This window comes from Haliotis asinina, chromosome 3 (assembly GCF_037392515.1).
Source record: "Haliotis asinina isolate JCU_RB_2024 chromosome 3, JCU_Hal_asi_v2, whole genome shotgun sequence".
NCBI lineage: Eukaryota > Metazoa > Mollusca > Gastropoda > Lepetellida > Haliotidae > Haliotis > Haliotis asinina.
In genome coordinates, this window is record NC_090282.1 from 25,501,865 (window position 1) to 25,520,321 (window position 18,457).

General features: G+C 37.0%; 1 protein-coding gene across 1 annotated transcript; it reads left to right on the top strand.

Moving 5' to 3' along the window:
* The first annotated feature begins 2,242 nt into the window (after nucleotides 1–2,242).
* Nucleotides 2,243–15,231, top strand: LOC137277736 (E3 ubiquitin-protein ligase RNF115-like). Its single transcript, XM_067809634.1, has 9 exons — nucleotides 2,243–2,351; nucleotides 4,560–4,609; nucleotides 6,050–6,110; nucleotides 6,597–6,814; nucleotides 7,183–7,245; nucleotides 7,594–7,669; nucleotides 8,301–8,394; nucleotides 10,916–11,031; nucleotides 12,048–15,231. Exons 1-9 carry the CDS (start codon nucleotides 2,268–2,270, stop codon nucleotides 12,159–12,161), a joined length of 876 nt encoding a protein of 291 aa, XP_067665735.1. The 5' UTR covers nucleotides 2,243–2,267; the 3' UTR covers nucleotides 12,162–15,231.
* Nucleotides 15,232–18,457: the final 3,226 nt, after the last annotated feature.

Below are 18,457 nucleotides of genomic sequence, written 5' to 3' on the forward strand. Positions count from 1 at the left end.
TGATCGTTTCTAAGACCATGCTGGTGGTATATGAAAACCTTTTCCATGCAAAATAAGTTTATACAAAAGACAACACACTGCCGTGAAAAAGCAACTGTAACATGTGCGACAGTAACAGATACCTTAATTGGTTCTCTTATGACATGTCCATACTCATGACCGTTGTTTCATTTGCCAGAATAAAGCTCTTTCCAGTATTACTAGTGTCCTTTAAAATATGTGTGTGAAAGGTCGATCTTTAAAATGTGTTTCGGGTTATTGACGTGTAGGGGAAGCGTCAATAAACATAAGAATGAGAGTTCTCTATGTACATGTCATGCAGTATACATACATGGGCAAACTGACTTCCGTAGCTACTCAACAGTTTCTCAGTGAGAACTCTTGCTTCCCCTTTCACTGATAAGTAGTATGCAGAGTTATAAAAATACGATATTTCCGCGACCTTATCCCAAATCTAGCGTTTTTTTCATGTTCTCCCGGGGTGAACCAAAGTCCACAGTGAACTTTTTAAAATAAACTGATTTGGCAATGTATGTCCAGTTTGTTTCACACGTAATTCATAAATGAAAGAAATGTTTGATACCATAGGCGGAACCAGAGGTGGGATTACACATGCAATGCCCGTGACGATCCATGTTAGAGGTGGTATTCAGTAACCCGGGCCTGCTTGTCGTGGGACGCGTCTAAACGGGATCGTGCGGTTAGGTTTGGTGACTTTGTAGATAGATTACCCTATACCAAATGCGAAAATCAGTGTGTGTGAGGTCAGTGATAGCTTTGAATATTGCAGAGTGTGACGTTTAACTTCCAGACAAACATTCAAAAACAAAACCAAAACGAAAGAAAAAAGCAAAACTTGAACAAAAAAGCGAACAAAACAAAGAAACACACTCACACACACAAACAACAATAAACACGAAAAACAAAACAAAACATCACAAAGACGGTGACAACATTCACTGAAGCGGACATAAATATCTTAAGGGACGTGGCTGAAGAGTCTTCCTTCCAACGTTGTGGTGAAATATAGTTTTGAGTGCCATGTGTCACGGCGCCTTTAAAGCATGTATTAGTATTTTCTACAATACGACTGCATATGTACAATATGTTTCACTCCAAACCACGCTTCCCTTCATTTTCCCTTTCCATCACCCATAAATCCCACTGCTGAAAAGTGTCTCAGGCATCAGGAGGAAAGTGGCCAACAGGATTCGATGTTGCTTCTCTAATCATGCCTCTATGAGCTGGTCATTTGTTCGGATTGCAGAATTGTCATCGTTTTAATCCAAGGTTCCCAACTGGGAAACATATGTGTCCACTATGTCAGAAAAGAATCTCTAGTGTGTCACATTTTGTAATATGCAGAGTACATGGGAACCAGGGAGACTTTACTCTTATGGACTATCCCTGTAGTATGATTCGCTTCGTGCGAGCGTCTTGTTTGTTTGTATTTTGTTTGTTTGATTTATTTATTGGTTTTGTTTTTATACGCAGCATAAAACAGTATTCTAACTATGATTGTCTGTAAATATCCGAGTCTGGGACAGACAATCTAGATATTAACATAATAACATCATAAGCATCGACCTGTGTAGCTTATAAATAAACGTGGGGCCTGGCCAGGTGATTGTAATTCAATATCAGTGCCACTGTTGTGTACCCAGTGCCGTGGAATCTTGCACATTGCATCAGTTTACAGGTTTGTACTGACCACGCATGTCCTCGTATTTACAATATTACACGTATTTCCATATATATAGCAGGAATATATATTCGAGCACTGCCTGATATCGATATACCTGGCAATTACGGTGGGTTTTTTTTTGGTAGATACTTTATATATTTCGCAACTTGAAAAGGAAATCACTGCAAATAACAAATTTTGACGACGAAGTTTTCCTCTCCTCTGGTTTTATTACGAATATGTCAAAAATTAACTGACAAATCCCATCATATTTTAGAATACTGATCTGTGTCGAATTTCAGAGGGCACTGGTATATACATGGGCCATGAGAACGTGATTTTCATTAAAAGAACATTCGAGTTGACATGTTTGGCAGTCCTGTTACAAAGTGCTGATTTCCTCAAAGTCATATACTGGTAAAGACAAAACGAATTGTTGTGTTTTCCTTAGGTTTATCTTCCCGTGTTGTACTTTCTACGCGAACAAATCGCAACTCTGGGCTTATTTATTTGACCACGAGAGGCTTAGCATGTGCACATGAACTGATGACGTAGATCGCAGTTTTGTTGACTGGGTAACAAAATGGCGGAAGCAGCAGTGGAGAGTTCAACTTCAGAGAGATTTTACTGCCACCAGTGTACTCAAGAGATAACACCGAAGTTGCCGGTGCGTATATGTAATATCCGGGGAGGTCTCTATCTGAATTTTTTGCCATTGTATAGTTTTGTTCATTGTGGTTGTTTCAAAGGGCGTGTCGCTTCACGATATTGGACTGTGGTATGGTCATGTAAGTTCTCGTATTTACTTTTGCTTTCTATGTTTATCGCTATTTCATCGTAAAATTTTTTATAAATTGAAAAGCCGTAGTTTAGACTCAGCATGGACTGGGAAGAAGAAACACTGTGGTAGAGATAGGTTTGTTTGAAAACCTACCAGTGACACAGACCTCTTCATTATCAAACATACCAACAGATCCTTATTGCGTATCCGTAAGTTATCGACTTGACATATTTAATTTCGTATACACTCAGTATCAGATCCCCAAAATAGACATTATTTCCATAACCGCACAGACATGTGGAAATCGTTCCCTGTATTAGGTGTTCCAGGAGTGATCATCTCAGAAAGTGAATGATCACTGGACTGAGATATTCTGCTATCAGTATTCATGTGCAGTTGATGTCATTTCATATATTTAGTTTCAAAATCACAGAAACAAATGCTGGTCTAATGAAAAAACAGTTATAAGCAACGAGTCTAAACGTCACTTTAGAATCCAGTAAGAGATGTATTGGAATCACACCATACTGATTTTCACCACTACTTTTAGCATGATTAACATGATTAAACGGTGATATACAGGCAGTGTGTGATGACTGGTTCAGCAACAAAATCATACTGAGAGACACATTTGGACTAGATTTTATGGAAAATTTTCATATTATTGGCAAAATCAGGATTTCTAGAAAATAATCAAAAGTGTCCATCTCGACAAACACATGGTTTGCCCTTCCTTACAACCTGAAAAGCGGGTCATTTATATTTCTGTGTCAGGATATGTCTGCATGTGTGCAAGTTTAGAAATCATATAAATCAAGTGGTAATGTAGTCAGAATCAGGATAATGCATACAGGGTATAGTCTGATTCCAATGCATAAAGGACTTGTGATTCAAGCTGAGCATCAGTTGCAAGTTAAAATTAAGTAATCACTAGGACTGAAACAGGTGAATACTGAAAGTAGCATTTGAATGTGATACAAAAGGTTACAGAAAATGAGAATACAAAACATGATGGATGCAGACCCATGATTGTACTATCTTGTTAAGCGCTTTGCCTTTTCCTTCATTTTCAGATTGCATGGCAAACTTCCTGGTTGTGAAGTGCATTAAATAATATGACAACTAACATTTCAGTTATCCTTTGTTCTTCAAGCAGATAACCATAAGGAATGAATATGTCAACATGTATATGTTTAGCTTTGCCAAAAGATGTTTTTCATAAATTGTTTATGAATCAATTTCATTTTCAACATTAATGTAGGTATGCACCTCATGGTGATAAGTTAATATTCAGTAACTTCACCCTCCAGCTCTATACTCTGCTTCATGCTTGTGTGAATAGATTACTATTATATTTTTAGGTAGCTTGAGCCAAGGTTTGATACCTCTTTCACAAGTGGCAGATTTTAACAATGCACATGAAGAATTGGAATGACCTGACTTGATCGAAGGAATAAATTGTCAATAAAATAAAATGTTTTGTTTTCCTTTTTTCTGCTTTGAGTGAAATAAACTTTTATTTTCAAACATGGGAATTTTAAGTAACCACCAAATTTTGAACAGCTACCTTTTTCCCCAATTTATCAGTCAATATCACTCATTTTGAAACCTTCAGATATCATTGTGGAAATCCTTATCAAGGTTTCTGGTATACTGGGGGCAGCATCATTAAAGTGCTTATTACAGGACCTATAGTGCCTTGTAGAATTTTGAGACCAGGGCACAAAATACAAAAGAAAAAAACAAAACAAACCCAGGTATGAAATTTTTAAATTTGAATTCCAGTACCACATAACGGAAATCGACCCTTAAGAGAATATGCATAAGCTCAGAGTCGGCAAACCTGATGAAACCTAGTGATGTTATTCAGAGTTACATTAACATAAAGCGTACACGTACAGTTATGGTTTGTGTTCTTGGTGGATGCTGTGGTTGCCATTTTGTTATCATGTCTATCAGAGATTCTTGTATCACATGAATGCATGTTGTTTATAGTAGTATAAACTTCATATGTGTACATGTACTGATGTAGTTGTGTGATGCTGATGGAGCTTTTGGTTGCCTTGGTGTTTATCTCTGTTTCTTGTTTCGCAGGACTACACATGCCCACGTTGTGATGGAGGTTTCATTGAACAAATGGCTGAGTGAGTATACTATTTCATTCAGCTATGATACCTGTTTTTAAGCACTTGTAGACTTATGTTTAGTAGCACAAGTAATGTTTTAGTGATTGGTTTATCAATTCATTGATTAATCAGTTGTCTCGTACCAGTGAGGTGATTCATTGTTGGTATTCATAATTACTACAATAAACTCCCTGTTTCCCGAACCTCAAGGGACCATCAAGACATCTTGTGATTCGAGATTGAAATAATTGTATACTAACCTCATAAAGAAACGGGGCATTCTGAAAATTCTAGTACTGTAAAATCATTATTATTCGCGGGGGTTTAATTTTCGCGCTTTTCGCACAAAACAATTATCCGTGAAAATAAAACCTCCGCGAATAATTATGATAAATTGTGAAAATAAAAACAAACAAAGAGCTTTGAGTTTTAGTTTTGTATTGCTAGTAATTTGACTACAAGTACACTTCATTCATTCATGACTCAGTGAAACAAAAAGATACATAAAAACAAATTAAATAGTTGATTCAACACATGTCATTTTCAGTGTCTCTGACTGACACGATACACATGACTTTACTAAATTAAAAATGTCAGGTCACAATGCTACTAGTGAATTAGTCCGAAAGTCCAGCTTGGCAAAATCCGCTTTGGATTAAATCCTTCCTCTTGGATATGTTGTCGTAGGTCTGGATAATCCATTGCGCATGTAGTGGTTTGACAATACTGGTACACGTGCACAGAGCTTTCTGAGTAGCTGATTGGCCGAGCGTGTCACGGGTCGAGGTCACATAGGTCAATGATTTCTTACGCAAATCTCAGCATGGATTCTTCAGTGCTCCATTGCGTGTCTCAACGTAGCGGAAGGCCCATGTTTCCCCAGCTAATTAGGCAGGTGACAGGACGACAGCTAGGGTCAGTGTTTTCTTTACAGTTTACAGTTACCTGTGTTATACTCTCATGATTTCTGTACTTTGATGATGTGCGAAAATTAAACCACGCAAATTAGTCAATTTTTCTGTTTCCGCGAAAATTAAGCCGCGCGAAAATAAATGATTTTACAGTACTTGTTTTTGAGTTGAGTGCCATCTGGCGTTTGAATCCACACCCTCAGAGTCAGGCACCAAATCACCAACACACAAAGTCAGCAACCTAACCCGCTCAGCCACCTCGACTTCCACAAAATGAAAGTTGGACAACTGGTAGTCTAGACTGCGGGTTTTGTGTACCCCTCCGATAAGTGTTCAAGCATTTCTTCAGTATTTGGTTTAATGTTTCCTGTAGGTACTAAGTGCAATACCCACTTTGGTGTCTGTTATGAATGCTAGAAAAGTGTGAAAAAAACCATCAAATGCTGGTACATGCAATCTTTGTTAGTGTAAGATAACAGAGTTAATGGTGTGTTTTCTGTGAAAACATGTTTATGTATTTGATTATATTCTTTGTAAAACTTTACAGAGAGTCGCCAAACCATTCACCCGCTGCAGGAGAGTTGGACCCAGCAGCACAATTTGCAGAGGTGTGTTCTACTTATACTCCAAGAACATATTTATGGGCAGTACTGTATGTTCCAGTACTTGCATCATGTTGAAAATAGCAATAATGCTATATTTTGCAATGTTTCAAGAAAATAACATGTTCAGTTTCTTTTATGTGTATAGTTGTAAATATGATCTTGTACTACCTTGTACAATCTGATACCTCTTTGTGGACATACTATTTAATACTATAAACAAAGGACAAAGCAAACATACTATTAAGGACACCTGTGTATTTTTCATGATAAAAGTTTATCTGTCATTGCTGAAGGATATTGACAACCAAAGTCTTCCAATAATGAGTTTGGTTCCAATAATAATTTGGAACATATTTAGCAAAGCAGATAAAGAATTGTATAGGAAAAATACCCCGACATGGTTTTATGAATAGTACCTCCATTGTTCAGTGATTGTAGTTCTTCTTCTTGCCTGTGTTTCACCTTCTGTCACTATCATTGTTTTTCCAGCTATGGAGTAGAGCATTCCTAGATTCATTTAGAAATAATACCACTGATCGCAATGACAGTTCAGGGCCTTGGCCCCAGAACAGGGATTCAGATGAGGAGGAGCCTGAAGAAACCACAGATGGTCGACGCCCTTTTCAGGTCCGATTTGCTCCGCGAACAAGGATATCTTTCCGAAGAGGCGGACGACCTAACCCTAGTAGAAATCCTTATCTAGAAGGGTAAGCTTACTATCTCTCTAACAGAATATCAGTGTATGATCGAGATGAAAGGCATGCTAAAATATATTTTAACACCCTTCAATATAGGAAAACAAAAACAAATCTCAGGTATATATATACATGTATGTATAAATATATACAGGCACATATTTTCATTAAGAACTATTCAGTATGTGAGTAGGGATCAGTAGATGTTAAAATGTCTGGCACGGCATGCCTGACCATTTATCTTAACTGATGTGTCAATATAAGCCTTTATAGTAATAAGACGATTGCTGTGACAGGATGGTTAGAGCATGATTGCAATGTTTTGGTTACTCTTTGCTTTCTGTTGACAGAAAATCAAACAATGGTTGTTCCTTTTTCAGATTAGTAAACTATTTTATATCTCGGCTTGGTGTAGATCCATCAGCGCAGGGTGGCTCACCTATGTAAGTACAGTTTCTACAGGATTTACTCACAGTATCAACAACACGTCTTTGTGATGTGTCAAGGGTTAGAATGAACAGCTGTTGATGGATGGCAAATTTGAAAAGTTTCTGTCTTTGTCATGTTTCAGTGAAAGAAGGCAGCACTAAGAATTATGTCTGTTTCCCTTTGTTGGTTTAAGTTATAATCACTTTTGAAAAAGCCTGTGAAAACTGTTAGGTTTTTACCTCACCTGGTCAGGAAGTTCATCATCATGTTTGTCAGTTTCTCTGAAACATTGTAGTGATGAGTCTAAACTTGAGTGTACAACAGAAACCATGGTCTCACAGTCTGCTAACTTCAATTTGCAGAGGAATGTTTCATCTCCATGGCAACCCAGGAGACTATGCATGGGGAACAGGGGGCCTCGATCACATTATCTCACAGGTGGGTCAGGGATCTTGACTATTTCCTTTACAACCACAGGTCTGTGTGAGTTTTTACTATTACTTTCTGACCTCACTAGAAACATTAGTGTTTTACATTACAACATGTTTGTAAAAACACCTAGTAGCTGTGGTGTACAACATTGCCTGATTTACAATATAAGCAGAAACTGGTGTTTAGTTGGTTAATATTGTCAGGAGATGTTGAACAATTTTTTCCTTTGTATAATCTTGCAGTGAATTTTTCGTTGCATCAAAGAAAAGTACAATGTATTCTTTTTCAGGTATGACCATGTCCATAATTTTTTAAATGTGATATCTCGACACAAACAGCAATATTCTCTTTTGAGGAACAGGTATATGCATTCTTAGTATGTGTGTTGTCTGTGTGGAATTAGTTTAATGATTTTTATCATGGCAGGATCTTATCAATAAGAGTGAAAAAGAAGAAGGAAAGGGGAGGTAATGCAGTGAGTTACCTCCCTTGCTATGCATTTCATCAGAGTTCAATCTGAAATAGATGCAAGTAGTAAGTGAATGTTAAGTGATGATGATAATAGTCTTGTCTCAGTTCACAGCTTGGTTTGGAAATTGTTATGTTACATTTGATATGGTTGTGTTTGTTGATACAGTTGTTAAACCAGTTAGAGGGTGCCGGCGCCCCACCAGCAGAGAAAGACAAGATAGATTCACTGCCAACAGTTAGAATCACCAAGGAACAAGTAGGTCAGTAGATGACTGTGTGCAATGTAAGCCCTCTTTCTACTTCAGCATCTTAGAAGCTGAATGTCTTTGAGTTAAGCCTTTAGTTACCAGTTCAGTGTTTCTTTCTTAGTGCTTTAAAGGGGCACTGATGTGGAGCGAATAATGTTTCTCTCCAACGGTCTAATTACGAAACCAAACTGCAAATTGGTCAGCGCCCGCTCCCTTGACCATGACAGACAAAGGGACTGGGCTCCGGTCCACCTTGCCAGAATTTCTTCACCTAAACAGTCAGGAGGCCGGATGCCCATCATATGCCATTATTTAAAAATATCAATGGTAATCCTTGTCTGATCGTACCAAAATATCCCAGCAGTGTAGTTTTTTTTGGATGCTTGGATGGTATAGTGACTGATCCAATTTGATCCTCTTTCTATGTTTTTTACCTCGATATTAAATCATGTTATGTGAAAATATGATATCTACAAGCATGTTGCAAGTTATGTGTTTTGGTCCGAAAGATTGCAAAGCTTTATATTCAGATAGTTTTGAGTGATGTCCAGCTGTGATAGCAAGTATACATAAATTTTGGTAGCTACCCTGGTTTATTATTTATGAAAATAAAAACACACAGTTGATTTATTTGAACTAAAAACAATGACTTTGCCATTAGCAGAGAAATATGAACATTTTCTTACATAAAAAAAAATGATAACACCTATTTACCCAAGTACACAGCAAATGCCTGTGTGTATTTCTTATGTAACGAAGTTCCGTTGATATCCTGAAAACAGTTTCGGTGCATAAGTGATTTCAGGCTGCATACAACACAGAGATTACATCTTCCTTGCTGTAACTCACGTTTGATGGTGTAAACCTACACGTGTTATTTGTCATCATTCTGTTGGTGGTCAGTTAATAAATTTATAACAGGTATAATTAGTGGTAACACCACTCAGGTTACTCAACAAAGGTTCGCATTTCACATTTCTCCTGTCTGGAGTGAATACTCAACATTATAAATTAAGGTCTGTAGTAGCAAGTGTATTGTATGTTATGTAATATGTGCATGTAAGTGATGCAAGAGGGTTTATCAGCTGAGTTACAAAAACAAACATTGATCAAAGGATTAACCGACAACACACTGATTGATTAATTACTTTTATCTTCTACAGTGGATTTGTCAAAAGGCAGTGTGTGTAGATGTACTAATCTATACTGACTACACCCTGTCATAAAGTGTGAGTGTAAAAACAACATTATCCTCCCTTCAAAGAATTAACCATCATTGCATTGATTGATTGATTGATCATTATTGGTTAACTAAATTACTTAGAATGGTGGACATCATACAGTTAGTTGCCAGGTGTGCCAATGAGAGGTTTATCAGGTTTTCACCAGTGTGAAAGATGTGAAACAATGTGTTATTTTTTTCTCAAATTAGACTGTTGTAAGAAACACGACACAGAACAGGAATATTTACCAGCTTGGAATATCGTTCTTTTATGTGGTGTTGATGGATACATTCCTGAACAAGGTAGTAGCCTGACATTGTTGCTATAAAATTAGTCTGTTTTACATTCATTACTTGCATTTTGTTTTAATTTATTTGTTGTAGCATTCAGCAGAATCTATATGACAGAAAACACACACTAGATCGCGTATGTGTGTGAAACAGGATCGGAAATAGGTCTATACAATGTTTAAATGTTACAGTCACGTTAGAAATTCACTATAAGTAGAAGCAGACCGTGTGTTCTTTTATTAATATTCAAAACCATACAAATATGACAACAAACTAATTAGGTTTATGAGACAAAATATAGAGACGTACATTGGCTTCGTTATTTTTCCATCCTAATAGTTTTTACCATTTTTACCACTGGCAGATAATTAACTTTCAAAATGTTTCATTTGTTTTCATAATACATTTGTAATGAAGTAAAAATGACTTCACCTTAGTTGATCTGGCTATAATTAAACTATCAATTGCGCATATGGACTGCGCAGCAGAGGTCACGAACCAGTCAATTCTGGGATATCATCTGGGTACTCACGGGAGGAAAACAATAACAAAAGTTTAAACCAGTCTACGGAAATTGCTCCGCATCAGTTCCCCTTTTATGCTACACTCAGCAATGTTCCCGATTAGTGACAATTACGTGTAAATAGCCGAGTTATAGACAGCCAGCCCACTGATTGACGTCATGAGTATCAATCTTAGGGCTGGCCATTTAATAGGTTTGTGAAGATCAGTCCTAATCTGAATCTTCATGGTGGAAGAAAAGCATGTGTTGCTGATGCCAATTTCAACACAGATCTTCAAGGTCATTTGAGAAATGTTGATATCTGGAGACAGTGAACAGTGTTATGGAACTCATCACACTTTACGTCATTTCTGTGTAATGAACTGTTGTGTTCTGGTTCATATAGCTGTACATTGTTACTCACTGGTGTAAAGATAATAAGTTGAACTTCTGTGTCTGTATTTTTCTAAAAATAAGAGTCAAGTTATTTTTAGTTGATTTAGTTTTCTTGCATTCAGATCGTGTCCTTCAGTGCTCAATATGTATGGAAGATTTCCATGTGGACGAGCAGGTGAAGAAGCTGCCCTGTGAACACCATTATCATACACAGTGCATAAATAAGTGGCTGGAACTGGTGAGTGTCCCACTGTCGAAATGATCTGCAAAATACCTGAACATGACTTGTTTTGTTGTTTTTTAGCTTGTTTCAGATTAGCTTGGACCAATTTGTTGGTTTCAAATTAATTTTCGACTCGCTGTGCGGATGCGCAGAGTGTGTAAAAAATATCTACTGTCGAACTTCCGCTTTGGTCGTACACTTTACCGATAGTGTAAAGACACTCGAAGAAAACGAAAGTCGAAACAAATATGTAGTTTTATGTCGATTGCAACTTATCTCAATTCCCTTATGAACCACATCTCACCACCACCGTCCTTCCCTCACGTCCCCATCTCACAACGAACAAAAAAGCACATTTCTGATGCAGCTGCAAGCAAAAGCATATGCAAATCAATGTATTTAGTCAGCTATGAGCAGTTGTCACATGTAAATAATCATTTATTTAATTATTTTATTTTGAGTGTATTTACACTATCTGCAAACATACTGCCAAAGCGGAAGTTTGCCAGTAGGTATTTTTACACACTGTGTGCATACGCACAGCCAATCGAAGATTAATGTGAAACCAACGAATGGATGATTTAATAAAGTTTTGCAAAACTATAGTCTAGTATCACAGATATAATGGATCTCTAGTTTGTTTGCTGTATAAAAACACATTCTGGTATTCAGTCTTTATGATATTACTGAGAGAATGCGTGTCATTGTCTGTTATTTCGTCATTGTCTGTTATTTCATGGTATGATACCCTTGGAGCGCCTGTTTAGAATTGGTCTTCAGTAACCCATGCATGTTGCAAGAGGCGATAGACGGGATTGGATGGCCAGACTCACTGATTCACCTCACGCATTTCATTATACTCCAGTTACATAGATCGATGCTCATGCTGTGATTAGTGGATTGTCTGGTCAAGACTCGAGCAGACACCTGCCATATAGGTGGAATACTGCTTAGTGTGGCATGAAACAACAACCACCCAACGATACAATGAATTGTGATGTTATAATATCCGCTCTTTCTCTACCTTGCAGCATGGAACATGCCCAGTGTGTAGGAAAGACTTGAATGGAGAGACATACAAGGAGGACTTTTCTCCCTCCATGAACAGTGATAGCTCCAACTCTTCAGATGAATTTCACAGCTAGCACTGACACAGTCAGGCAAATTTGAACAGCACTAGACTGGTATGGAGCACTCTAAAGCCAGAAGGAACTGGTGAACTGAATGATGTGTAACAATGTTACTTGAACATGTGTGTGGTCACTCAGTGTGTGGACATGTTTAAAACTCCTAGCTTTACCCCATCAACACAAGGTGTAGGCTCTACCATCAGCTGAATCCCTTTGGCTCCATCTGGATACGTGGATCTGTAAACATGGTGACTTACTAGACATAGAGTGATGCACCAAGTTCATTGAACCCTGATCATACACAGGTGAAGGGACAGGAAATTATTGACTCAAGAGAGAATCAGAGAAATAGTCTTTTCCCATTAATCCTTCCTTATCTCAATGTGAGAATTTATGGACACAAAATGTGTACGATGCAGGGAAGGAGGGACCATTGATTCCAGGTCATAATAATATAGGTTAATAGGTTGTATATAGTACCACTGGGAATGAACCCTTAGCTTGTTATCTTCATTAGTTTATACTATTCATACTTAGATGTACATTTGGGTATGTTTTTTAATGTGTTATGTATATTTCCAACCTGAGAATGTGTTGTTTTAATCATTCTGTTTATGGTCTTTGTGTACAATTCACTTGTTCGTGTGAGTGTGGTTTGTCTTTAATTCTCATTACCCGTGCCATGAAATTTCAGTCTGTATGGAACATATGAAGAAAGCTTCAGTCAGTACTTTTTCAGTTTTAACTAGTAGGAGATGAGGACTTGAAAAGTTTGTTGAAGGCAGTTAGACACAATGTTGAAGATCCAGGGGATTGTATTGTGTGTTTGGACATATATTTGTTGCCATGACCACAGTGACTTCATGCATATTTGCCGTCAAAGAATACAGTTAATCATTCATTATTTTGACGTCAGATATTTATGTCAAATAATGGTTTGTGGGATTGTTTGATTCCTGGAAATGAGAATTCCACTCTTGTCATACGTGAAATCACAGTATACACATAAATCATAGACTTTCTGAGATCATTATCAGGATTTCAGTGAAATGAAAACACATTCTCATCCCAGGATGTCCATTGTTCTGTCGGGGGACCTTCTGGTTAAGGTGTTCACTTGTCACTCTGAAGACGCAGGTTTGATTCCCCACGTTGGTAAAATGTGTGAAGTCTCTTTTCTAGTGTTCCTGCCATGATATTGCAGAAATATTGCTAAACGTGGCGCAAAAATCTATGCTGAAACATTATACATAATATAATAAAGTTGTTGTCATCCTTAAAGTACCATACTTTTCTTAAAACCTTTTACCATTCTCATACTTAAGCAGCTTGTTCCAAGGGTATCCATATGATAACTCTCATCACCATTATTAGCACCCAGGTATTGAAGGCTATAGCCTAAGGAGATCCTATGTAAGACTGCTGAAGAGTCCACACCTGTAGTCTGTGCTTTTCCTTTCTTCTTCATCAGGCCATCAAGTAATGGAAGGAATAACAGCAAATTTGAAGGAATTGCATCTCAAATGTAAACAAACGCAGCCCACTTGCGAAACCAGTGTGGCGATATCGATAGTTTAGTGGACCTAAACGCATTCAACACGGGTGGTCAAAGATGGATAATTATAAAAATGAAAACAGTAGAAACTAATAACAAAACTCACCGAGAGGGGTGCTCTTTCGAGTGACGCCATGTTTTGATGTGTGAGTTTCAGGACGCGACCGACAAACCACGGAACGGAGCTGAGAAATCTCCGAAGATTGCCAAGTGTGTTTCAAGTATTACCGACTTTGTTTCTGATAGGGGCGCTGTGTTTCAGTTATTATCGCTAAACTACTGATATCGCTGGAATTGTGTCGCGAGTGGTCTGTGTTTGTTTACATTTGAGATGCAATTCCTTCAAATTTGCCATAATTCCTTTCATTACTTGGGGGGTTTGTTCATTACAGCAGTTGTTTACTTCAAGCAAAACCAAACTGAGGTCATATTGTGAAAAAGACACCTCAATGAGTAGTGTTTAGTGTGTCCTGCAGAATGTTGACATGCAAGCTTAGTTTCTAACAGTTGCACCATGAAATGTTTCTGAGCAAAAAATTATTCACAGACTTTCAGTGCAGTACCATTTAATTTATCATTGATGTCTGAAGCGTTTTGCAGGTATTAAGTATTAAGTATCAAAGAAATTCAGAACACCAGATTTTATATTCTACAGTAAGTAAGTTTGTCAGGACAGATGGTATTGCAATACACAGCCTTTCAATTATGGGTTTTCTCTAGCTTGTTTTGAGCAGTATATATAACAGAAATTTTGAGAACTGATATAGTTTTTATGGTTTTATGCTTTGTATGGTCTTGTCAGGCATAATGGAATACTCCAAGTTGATAAGTAGAACAAGCAGCTGTGTTCCTTGTATTGATCTAATGTCAGTTCTATATTGTGTCAAACTGTCAATAGCTGAGAAATTGTCCTGAAATTGACTCAATACACTTTTTGCTTGCTATATTGGTAATTTAGTGTTCCCCAAGAAAGATTTTTTGATAAATTTCTAAAATGAAAGGAACAAGTAATTCATTTGTCAATGCTTCTGTCATCTGCAGTTTCTGCTTTAATCTGTTGGTTATCAGAGCTCTGAGTGGTGTAACTATTTTTTGAGAATCTTGAGTGAAGAATGCAGTGAATGCAGAAGAATGCATCCAGATAAACACTGAATTTATCAGTCATGGTTTTACTTTGACCTACAAAACTGGAAGCACCTTCATTCTTCTTCATAGAATTATGTATGTTCTTTAAACTTAGGCAAAAATGTTCTCTACTGTAAAATCTGTTGTTATTTTTTCAGTTGCATAAATATTGAATCCTTTTGTTAAGAGTTAGTTTATTGACAATTATTGTATGTTCTTCCAGTGTGCAGGGTTTTTTTATATATCTGTTTAATATACATGTACCTCGGCATACAAGATGCACATTACTGTGTCATGTAAGATCCTAATCCTTTGTTTGGTTCAAAGGTCACATGCAATGTAAAACACAACTTTGCAGATTCTGATATGTTTCAGTATGCACTTACCGAAACAAATCATCAAAAATGCCAATTCAACCTATAAAGTTAAAAAAAAAAACATGATGAAAAAAGCCTGCAAAATAGAGTTCAAACGATTCACTAATTTACCACTAGCACTGGGGAAAAAGTGGTTTCAACAGCTACGCTGCACTGCGCTCATAACGCTTCCACAGTGAATATTGAAACAGTATGCCTGCCCAGGGAATGAGGCCATTGCCAGTAGTCTAAAGTTGTTTGTGTTCACAAACAAGTACATAATCTACTTGTTACTTATGAAAAAGAATGTTGATTGTCATAAGCAGACTCTGTCACAGAGAAAACTCAGTGTTTGATTTATTGACACCTTCATGTTTGCCTGCCTGTGTGCTAATGACAGTATGCAATGCTCAACTTCAGTCATTGACCACATGCAGTTAACCCTATTGGGCTTCAAAGCCATTAACAAAGAGCCAGCTAAGTGTATCAGCGATACACCAGTGGCCAATGAAAAGGCTTTGTTACACTTGAATGCACACCCACTGGTATCGTGGCTGCTTCATTTTGAGGAGGTAAACCCAAGTACAGAATATTGCACTTTTGATTTGCAATTATATGCTTATAATTTTGCTTATTTGTTTTTTATTAAACAGCAATGCATTTTGTGTATCATGAAAAAGTGATAACTCTGTTTTTATTATGTTTGATTTTTTGGTTGCATGTGACCTTTAAGGATGGTGATCCATTTGTTTAAAGTATAGTCACTGTCCAATAGTTTGCGTATGCTCTGCACTCTTTAGGAAAATACTTAGTTGAAACAGTTGAGGGTTGGGATTATTTTCCTGCTTATCAACTGTATGTTTGAAAACATACATTTTGCCTTCGTGCCACATCATCTCATCATGGGCAATACAGTCATTTTCACCGAACTCGTCAATTCTTTAACATAAATATACTACAATGCTATCTAGACATATAACACTGTGTCGAGGAACTTTGGATGTGATTCAACATACATGCTGTAATTAATATTCATTGGCTTGCTTGACCAGCACTGAATATAGGTAGTGTTGGAAACACTTTAATGCAGAGGCTAGCTAACTTTTATCCTTTGATGGGCAGACACTCATTCTTGAAATTTATTGGTGCTTTTTCTTAATGTAATTTGGCATTCGCTTTATCCCTGAATCAGGACTGCCTGTTTAAACTTCCCCAAATTTCTTATTTGGATTGTAATAACTGTTAGATTTTTCAGTAGGATGTCCTTTAACAAATGAACTTGTGAAGGAGTCTGGTAGGTATTGTGTACTTTGTTCAAGCCTTTGAAACCTGGATTCATTATTGATATTGTATATAGAGTATTTATTCTTTATGCAAATTATTTGTCTGTTTCATTGTGTAAACAATCAATATACAATTACATTTGTTTTGATATAGCATTACATATGAAACAGATTGCATAATCAATCATACTTCCACACTGTTTTTTCAATAACACTGTTGTACTTTCCTTTAACATCACTTGTAAGGTACACTGAGATATCATTTTGAGTGCATTGAATATTTCATAGAAGGGTTAGTGTCATCTTAAAAACTTGTGCACCGGTTTAGAACTTTCCATTGATGAAAATGGACCCCCCCTTCCCCGTAGTTGATTTAAGGGTGGACGAAATAAGAGTGCCATAATGTGTGTTGTGTATTGAAGTTTATAAGTGAGTGGTTGTTGAGGTGCACCATCTCCTGACAGTCATGGCAGATGATATGGGTGCTGCTGTGGCCATGTTGGTGCTGACACTGTTGATTAACTGTTCCCCTGGTCCAGATTTCATGTATTACCCTTTTCATGTTATGGTAGCTCAAAAAACACAGTTGACGTTAATTTGCTATTGTCAATGTTTGTCTTGGGATAGGGGTGTCATTCTTGCAGACTGAGACAGCCATTAGGTAATATTCCCATATTCCACAGTTATTGAGTAACTATTAATTATGTGTTTCCAGTATGTCAGCTGTAGCTGTGTACAAATGTTTCCAGCTGCCAGTTATTATTTGGGGTGGGTATTGCAGAGAATTTTCATACTGTGATATATTGCCATGAAAATGCATATATTGCTGTATATTTTGCAAGATTTTTTTTCCAACAAAATAAATGCTTCGTTTATAAGGCAGAAGCAGAACAAAATCATTTTGCTTGATTAAGCTTTACTAACAACTTTTAATCTTGTGAAAATAAACATGTAAATAATATTTAACGTAAGTGAAACAAGGAAAAGAACAATTTAAAAAAAAATCCCTGAGATTTTAGACAGCAACTTGAGCTGGTCAAGACATATCTCTGATCATTAATGAGTAAGTATTTAAAACATTCAGATCCGAAACACTTGAGGAAAAATTAACAACACAGCTGCAAACTGAACCTGACTTCTTGTGTGAAAAACAGAAATATCTGAATGATGTGAAGTTTTCCAATTGCATGTAAAAATACCTGTTTTCAATGAGCATATTGTAATATGTATCATTTTCAAGACTGAACTGTTAAATACTGTTGAACCAGGTATATTGTGCAGCCCTAGTTATTTGGACACTCCATTCACTATATTAAAGCAAATTAGACAGCAAGTTGGAAATCCTTTCTGAAAATATGGCATGTTTGATGCAGCTAGGAATGTTTTTATTTAACTGCCCTTTCCCATTTCTGGTGCCCCCAGTCATGATATTGCTGGAATATTGCCAAAAGCAATATAAAACCAAGCTCACACACTCAAATGCACCTTATATATAAGAAAAATGCTTAACAGTCATTTCAGCTGAGCAGAACAGATAACACTGCAGAAAGTTTATACCAGAATATTTGTATGATGCAGGTTGTTGTAATGGCAGAAGCATGAAAGATTGTTTTCAATCATTCAGATTATTCAGAATTGATCTAAATATTCTGGGCCTAGATATTTGGAGCGCTCTTAGTGCTAAGATAGTCATAAGTTAATTGTAATATATGGCACTTACGACTGTCATAATGCTTAGAGAGCTTCGAAAGTCTGGGCATTGAATGTTAGTTGTGACCATGAACTGGTCATGAATTGCCTTCAACATTGCTGAATCGGAAATTCTACATTACAATCTCAAATGAGACAATTTGGCAGCTGTGAGATATTTGTTTTAATTGCAGTTTTACCATGAATGTGTAGATGGAGGTGCATATCAGTTGAAGACCCGTCACCACTGCTCCTATTGCTCAGTGTGTCTATGTATCACAGAATCTTTGGCACATTGATGTC

Coding starts and splice junctions, on each gene's coding strand:
- LOC137277736 (XM_067809634.1), top strand. CDS start 2,268: ATGGCGGAAGCAGCAGTGGAGAGTTCAACTTCAGAGAGATTTTACTGC. Junction 6,111..6,596: donor CAGCAGCACAATTTGCAGAG/GTGTGTTCTACT, acceptor TTGTTTTTCCAG/CTATGGAGTAGAGCATTCCT. Junction 8,395..10,915: donor AATCACCAAGGAACAAGTAG/GTCAGTAGATGA, acceptor TCTTGCATTCAG/ATCGTGTCCTTCAGTGCTCA.